Raw genomic sequence first — 8,298 nt, 5'->3', positions numbered from 1 at the left:
GAGGACAGAAGTGCATCTGATTAAGTGAATTTTAATGAAACAAGTAATCTATCACAATGTGAAAACATCCATTCATACACAATGTAAAAAGACAATTCACAATGAAGTTGAAGCATGAACTGCACCGAACCTGGGTTATCCACAAAGTACTTATAAACACCAAACATGCAAAGGAACAATTGAAATGTCACATTTCATGAACTACGACCTCTTGTACATGTCCAACTCACAGTACTAAATACATACAGATTACTACAGATACTACAAATCTCAGTTCTTGAAAAATTTCCTTTCAATTTCTCATAATTTCTAGACATGCAGTGCCATATGTGACATAAGGGGAAGCATTGTATTGATGCTATGAACGATAAGGAGCGCTTCATTTATCTATAATTATGAGCAAATTTTTTTGTATTAATAATTAATAATAAATAAAAATTAATAATTAATTAATAATTGTTATATTTATACCAAATGTATATCTTAAACCAAGACAAATGGTTAATTTATGTAACACACTGCATATTATGGCAATGGAAAAACCTGTTGAACCTTTGTTATGAATTGTTAATAAGTTTCCTACTTCATACTTGAACAATAAACACACAAACGTATATTATGCAATGGGTATACAATACTATGAAAAGGAGCAATGCATGTAATAACATCCAGCAAAATTCTTCAACGAACGTCGAAGAATTTTGATATTTGTCCTGTTTTGTATAAAAAATAAACACAGCAATCGATATTATGCAGGTAAACTTTGTTTCTCAGTTTTTTAGGTGAATTTTTCGATAAACTAGTACAGCGAGAGAAAGAGAAGGGGGTGGTGCTGACAAGGGAAGGATATGTCATGAATTTCTTCTTCTCGTGTCCAATTCCACAAATACATGAACTACAATGTAGCTGTTACACATCTAGAGCAAGTGAAACATAAGACAAGCACTTATCAAATAAATGATATCCATTCCAGTACATTTCACATTACACTTGATCTCCTGAGCAGAAGTCAACTGAATTGAATAAAAAAAAACATACTCCAGCCATGCTTACACTTACAAAAATGACGTACCTGTGCTATCATGTATATTTTTATGCATATATACACTGATTGTCTGCCAAGTATACCTGCTTTGTTCCCAGCACCAACATCATTAAAAAAAAGAAGTAAACCCCCAAAAGATTAGGGGAGGCTTTAGAAGGCATTTGCTCAGGTAGGCAATAAGTCAGATTTAATTTTATACAGCCTTTTTAATAAGGCTGCTGAGAGTTAGGTGAATCAACAATGAAATACTTAATTCCAATTATTTGCAATTAAAGCTGCCTTCACAAACAAACAATCATCTATCTTACTAGACTAATGATTACATCTCCGAGTTTGAACTAGAATCAGCTAGGCATGACATTACTAGCACAACATATATTTGTATTTATATATTGTACAGTGGGTAAAATGCTCTAGTTGGAGTGAGGCTGAGAAGCTAAATTTTATCTGAATGCTGGATGCTGAATCTGGTGGTGTAATTTTTTAAAATCAATTGTGCATTTTTTTTGTGCATAATTAGGAAATGAATTATTCATAATGCATATTTTATGCATTTGGGGGATATTTTCATAATTTCAGCCTAAACAAGTACAAAATTACATGAAAACTGTGTAATAATGAAGATTAATGTTTCCCAAATGTGAAATAAATCAATTCTTATCTATTTTTATGAGTACAGCAGATTTGCATAAAGTATTAATGTATGTAAATGTACACAAATATATGCAGCTATAGCCTTTTTAATGACATGCGCATACTAATTCAGTACTGCCAACCTAAAAGTGCATTCTTGTCTTTTACATTTGGATAAGGGGTACCAAACTCATTAGATGTCAATAATTATTCAGATCATAAAAATATCAATCTCATTCCACCTGTCGACCTGAAAACCTTTTATTATTCAATTATTTTCAATAGAAAACATACATACATACATTTTCACAAGTGTTTCATTCCTGCACCAAAAGCATTCGTTCTGGTAAATGAGGGACATAGACAATTCATTGGACAATTAAATGTTTTCTATGAAGACAGGTGCAATGCAGTATGGCATGATGGTGCTATGCATTCATAGACATCTATAGATCTTAGTACCCCCTAAAGAAGCGAAAGAGGATAGAAAAGTACGGAATACGTTTTTTTGTTGGCATGTCTGCTAATTGGCCCATAATACCTCTTAGGTAGGTCTGATAAGGACAAATGTGGTATCAAAATCAGGGAGTAAGATTTAAGGGGAGTGAGAGCGATTGCTCTCCCAAGCTCCCCTTAAATGCTTTTTGGGGAGTGATTTACAGAGCCCCTTGTAACCCCAATCTTTCTACGTGAAGAACAAATTTAGCTCCCCTAAAAATTCTCCTTGAGAGCCTCTAGGAGAGCTATTTATAGCTCCCCTGTAAATTTTAAAAATCAGTCCCTGCAAAATGTGTGCAAGACAAGACTGCAAGGGAAAAAGTCATAAAGCGAGAATCTGAAATTGGTAGCGGTCGCGATGCAATCGCCAAAACTATGGAGGGCAGTTAGGGATAAATGATAAGAGCCCCAGGGGGCCTGGTGCTCACCTGATGTCATGCAATTGTCATATGTAATTGCAAATTAGTAATTACCACATGCTTCAATTGAGCAACTTTCAATCCTATGCCTCTAGTAGTATTTTATCAATAAATTTGATTGAGAGATCCTCTGACTTGCCTACCAAATGGTCACCCCTGAACAAACTGTTGCCCTGTGGGCCCTATGTACTCTTAATCCTGCCAGCAAATCTGACATCAACTACCTCTGCCCCTGCAATTGCCTGAATCACATTTCAAAAATATGTTTGCATGCATTATTTTATTTAAAATCCTCATAGCTCGATCATGAGAGGGTACTCCTCCAATGCTCCACCCACTTGATTGTAAGGGACCCTAACACAATTCATCAAAGTACCATAAAATAATTGATAACAAGCATGACCCCACAGCTAATATTTAGGTGATTAATCACTATCCGCATGCTCTGTTGCCCATGAGGCGACAGTTTTTGCAGGGATGAGCATCTGTGCAGTTATAAGCCTTCGGCTCAGGTGAGCTCATATAGAAAGACTTCACTAATTGGATTGTTGAAAACACTCAAAAGGGATTTATGAAGACTGTAAGTTTATTTTATTCTAAGCACAATCCTGAATCTATCCTAAAAGATGCGTGTTACTGTTACCAGAAATGTCCCGATTAACCTGTTAGCCCATCACCTCATTATCTTATCCCAAGTCGTTTGACTCTTTCCTCTGTCAGTCGTTCGGTCTTCCGCACCTCGTTCATGACCTTGGTTGCTATGGTCCTTACATCATGTCTGAAGGCTGGAAATCTCATTTTGAATTTTCTAATTTCTGCTCTTGCTGTTGAAATCAAAGTGACATTGAAGTTATTGCAATTACTATCAATAAAGATAGATATAGCATAGATTGCCATAAATTTAAAATAAGTTAACAGGTGAGAAGCACCTGATCTTTTTAAATACCGGAGTACTCGGTGAAAAAACAAATACCGCTTCAGACTACAAAATGACCTATAAGTTGTAATGAGAATATTTACAGAAAAAAAGCCAAAACAGACAAGGTCAGGGGAAACTCAATATTTTTAATGTATTATTATCCTGAATGGTCAGTATGACAGATGGCCCAAAAACATAACAGTGTGGCAGAGGCAAAAAAAAAAGACAAGGGTCACATTCAAACTGCATTTGTCTAGTAATTATATTTCAAACCTGAAAATTACATGATCAGTGTTTTCAAACACCTAGTAGTTTGTCAATGTTTGTGTAGATCATATGTGACCGCGTATCTCAAAACCAACAAAAGTTGCACAAACCGATTTTACACAAGGACCAAAAATATAGGACCAAAATATGTCAATTTATTTTTCTACATATTTTCTGAAAGAGCAATTCTTCTTGGATCATAAAACAAACAGGAAATATGTCTTTACTGCAGTTTTTCTAGCACACTTTGTCTTTAGGGGGTAGAGTTCCCTTTTCATTCTTGAAATTCTTTTATACCCTCTTCACTTTCAAACTCTTGATAACTTTTAAAAGGATGATGCTATTGCATCGAAAGTTGAGAATAAGCATAACTAGACTGTTTGTAATGAGTGTGTCAAATTTCAGCTTAATTTAATAATACCTTCACAGTGATTGCTGTGGAGATTTGTATTCTGCTTTTTGTCCCATGCACCGAACGGAGCGTCCCTGGTTGAGATTTTGCATTTGAATAGACCCCAAACTTCAAAGCCCCTTTCTAAGTAAATATTTTTTTCAGAATGGGTACTTTCTTTTCATTATTTTGATGGGTATGATGGTTGTTTTGAGATGCAGGGTCACATATTTAAAATATAGCAGATAGTCAAACTTACATGGAAGTTTTGTTTGAGTTGATGTGAAGTATTCTTTGAAGAACTCTTTTAGTTGAGCCGTCTCCCCAGACTCCCATCTCGTGTACCTCCGTTCTAAAATGTTGAGAGAATAATTATAGACAATGAAGAATATTCATAGACTATTGTTTTTTGGAATATCAAGATAACTTCAAAATAGAAAGCATGGGATTAGTAGTCATGTTTCAGGAGAATGTATATACACACGAACTCTATTTTGGCGAATGGGGAATTATTAATGGTCTTTCACACAATCAGAGGCTCGATTACCTCACTCAAGAATTGGTGTGTTTAAGGTGCTACATTCCTGGTAAGTTAATTCCCATTACATCAATTCAATGACAAGAAATAAAATCTGCATGTGAATAATTGCCAGTTAGGGCTCCCAGCATTTCAAAAAGACGATCTGTGATGAAGTCTTAAAAATTCAATAATAGTTATTTCAACCTCATTTCCAGCTATAAATGTTTTCTATATGTTGAAGTTAACTATTTGCAGTACAAAAGACTTGTACTGCAGTCAAAGAGACTACACTATCAAAGGGTCATAGCATTTTATCCTATAAATGTTATTTTGATATTTTTGATATTTTGGGCCAATTATAAATTTCCCTGACATTTCTTTGATGTCAGTCTAGCAGGGACAAAGAAAACTGTTACAGCAAGTTGTACCAAATAAATATATAATCAACAATTTCATAAAAGGACAGAGAGAATCCTGATTAGAAGGACTGGACACTGCAGGGAGACCTGTAATAAACAAGACATACAGAAATTCATACATCCATGTTTATTCATTGCAAATTAAACTGTATTAAAGATCAATGTCTCTAAAACATATTTTTTCTTTAGCACAAGGAGGAATAAACTAGTAAACAATTAGTTACACTATTGATATACAGGGATTGTTTTAATATGCAGTACCTCTTGATGAATCTTCCTGACGATTGAGGGGTACCAGGGTAGGATTTTTCCTAGGAGGACAAAGAGGTCCAGGGGCTGATACACCACCAGATGATCCAGCTGAAATAAACAATACAGAAACAGAAAGTTATATTTTCACATTGCAGGTAATTCACTTAATGCCATTTATAACAGATTCTGACTGAGACCTATAAATCATAAAAACATATTTATTCCAAGAAAATGTAAAAAACAAACTTAGGTATATATGATGACGATGTTAGAATATCAATTGCTAGTACCTTTATACTTCTCATACCAAAATGAAATTTACTGAATGTGCAGGAGGTTCTAAAAAGTGAATATTTTAAGATGATTATGTCTAATTGAAGTAAAAAAAAAACATATAGTACCTCCATCATTACATCGTGATGAATTTTGAGGATCAAGGCGTTCCTTAGTGGGACTCTGTGGGACTCTAGGAGAAAGAGGTCCAAGGGTTGGTACACCAACAGATGATCCGGCTGAAATGACCAATACAGAAATACAGAGCTACAAACGAGACATAACAATCATATAGACAGATTTTTCTAGGATTTTTCTAGTAATAGGATGAGGATGGCAGAATATTAACCCTAATCCTATTGGGATATTTCAATCACTTCAGTCCATCGTTGATCGAGCAAGCGCGCCGAAATTTGGCATGATCAGTGATACTTGGTTACCCTTATGTCCAAGTTTTATGAACTAGGTCCATATACTTCCAAGTTATGATGAAATTTCAAAAAAATTTGTGCATATTCTAAGTTCGTTGACCCTAAATGACCTATGACCTTGATCACGTGACCTGGAAACTCACGCAGGATGATCAGTGATACTTGGTTACCCTTATGTCCAAGTTTCATGAACTAGGTCTATATACTTCTGAAGTTATGATGACATTTCAAAAACTTAACCTTGGTTAAGATTTAATGCTGATTTCCCAAATATGGCCAAAGTTCATTGACCCTAGATGACCTTTGACCTTTATCATGTGACATGAAAATAATGCAGAATGATCAGTAATAGTTGGTTACCCTTATGTCCAAGTTTCATGAACTAGGTTCATATACTTCCTAAGTTATAATGACATTTCAAAACCTTAACCTTGGTTAAGATTTCATTGTTGACGCCGTCGCCGCCGCCGCCGTCGGAAAAGCAAAATACCTTGGTGTTTATGTGACTGTATGTGATTATAGTCAGGATATAAATTAAATGGAGTGCAGATGGAAGCACAAGCAACCCTTCAAAGTATTCCTAATATTGATTTTGGATGAGATCCTGTTTTATTTTTGTTTACATTTCTTTTCATTTTGATATCCCCTTGTATTACAAAAAATATATAAGCGTTATTGAACAAAAATGTATATTTGCATATTTCGCTAGCGACAAAAAAAGTGCACTTGCACCATAGCGCTGTGTATGCACTAACATCAACATGCGTGTACTATGAATGGCCTCCCACCTATACGCGAATGCGCTGTTTTCGTCTTTCGCTGTGTGTATGCACTAACATCAACGTGCATGTACTATTGATGGCCTTCCGCCTTCCCTACGAATGCGCTGTTTTCGTGTAGCTTGCAAAGGTAAATTTTGGTGGTTTTTCCAACGCAAGAATACTAGCTAACTTCAGTGCGAAGTATATATGCTTTTCTAGCTATGGACAATTATGCCTGAGCTGAGAACTGAAGTTTACCGCTTTTCTGAAGCGCGCATTTCCGACTTTCGGATCTCGATCGGGAAGGAAAAAAAACGTGGAAAATGTAGATTGGTGTTTGAGGGAAAAAATTGGAATTCCGCGTAAAATCGAAGATTTCACAGCCCATAACCCAATAAAAAAGATAAAATTCACATAGCATAAATGATGTAGGAGGTTACAATTTATAATTCACATTTTGAAAACCTTATTTTTTACAATTTTGGGGGAAAAATTAGCTAATTAGCATATAAAAGGTCCAAGATTGTAAAACGTCAAATTTTTGGATAGCTTAGTAACTCGGCGTTCCACAAATATATGGTTTATTAGGGTTTTGAACATCATAAGTGATTGTTTTGGGCCATGCTTCCACCCCCTCCATTTTGGCAATTAATACCATACTTGGTACCTTAAGCTTTTAACTCATGTGAGCTACAATGTGATAGTGAGAACTGAGCAAAACATGTGGGATAATATATTACTTCCGGATATGTAAGATTGGGTCTGCTATGAAACCTACCATAGTTTCTTTCCTTTCCAGGTGAATTCATATCTGAAGACACTTTCTATTTGTTCTTCCCTTCTTTCAAGTTCTTCTTCTGTAATCAGATGCCCTTCATATTCAGCTATAAATTCACCTCTTGTAATATCCCTTGTAGCAACTACACCACGACCTGATGATGAGAAATGTTAATTCCAAAAGATTAAATATGACTTTATTAATAAGAATTTGATGCCTTTTGATCGATTTATAGGCAAGCATTAAGATAATGGGGATGGGCGCGGGTAAGATTCCTGAAATGGGTCATTCCATGCCAATTCACCCAATAAAAGTGCCATTTTGGACCTTACCCTCTCAGAATTTGTTCAAATTCGACACACATAAAATTTAACATTTGCTTTCCATGAAACAAAAAAAATTAGTGTAAACGGCCCATCGGTTTTTGAGCCCTGGCCCGCCCTTTTTGTTTTGTTTTGGCAAAAAGGGGAGTGACCTTCAACTTTCAACGGCACATTGCGCCTGAACCGGTTGACCAATTTTTATTTTAAATGATATTTACAAATTTACTGTTGGCCCTACATATTGATATTGGTGTTGGTAATGTGTGTACAAGTCTCAATGATACATGAATACTTTCAAACTAAAGTTACATTACAATCAATTAAAATACTACATATCTCATGTTGGGAAGCACTAGGAAGCACACTCAT

The 8,298-nt window shown here is 35.3% G+C and overlaps 1 protein-coding gene across 1 annotated transcript; it reads right to left on the bottom strand.

Moving 5' to 3' along the window:
• Positions 1 to 1,062: 1,062 nt before the first annotated feature.
• LOC121427822 lies at positions 1,063 to 7,793 on the bottom strand. The gene is made up of 5 exons (XM_041624387.1): positions 7,607 to 7,793; positions 5,765 to 5,875; positions 5,373 to 5,471; positions 4,432 to 4,524; positions 1,063 to 3,419 (listed from the first exon to the last, which is right to left on the bottom strand). Exons 1-5 carry the CDS (start codon positions 7,635 to 7,637, stop codon positions 3,277 to 3,279), a joined length of 477 nt encoding a protein of 158 aa, XP_041480321.1. The 5' UTR covers positions 7,638 to 7,793; the 3' UTR covers positions 1,063 to 3,276.
• Between the last annotated feature and the right edge of the window lie 505 nt (positions 7,794 to 8,298).

The sequence above is a fragment of the Lytechinus variegatus genome, chromosome 14, assembly GCF_018143015.1.
Source record: "Lytechinus variegatus isolate NC3 chromosome 14, Lvar_3.0, whole genome shotgun sequence".
NCBI classification, from domain to species: Eukaryota; Metazoa; Echinodermata; class Echinoidea; order Temnopleuroida; family Toxopneustidae; genus Lytechinus; species Lytechinus variegatus.
Note: the sequence above shows the minus strand (reverse complement) of the source record. Positions and strands in the feature narration are given on the sequence as shown.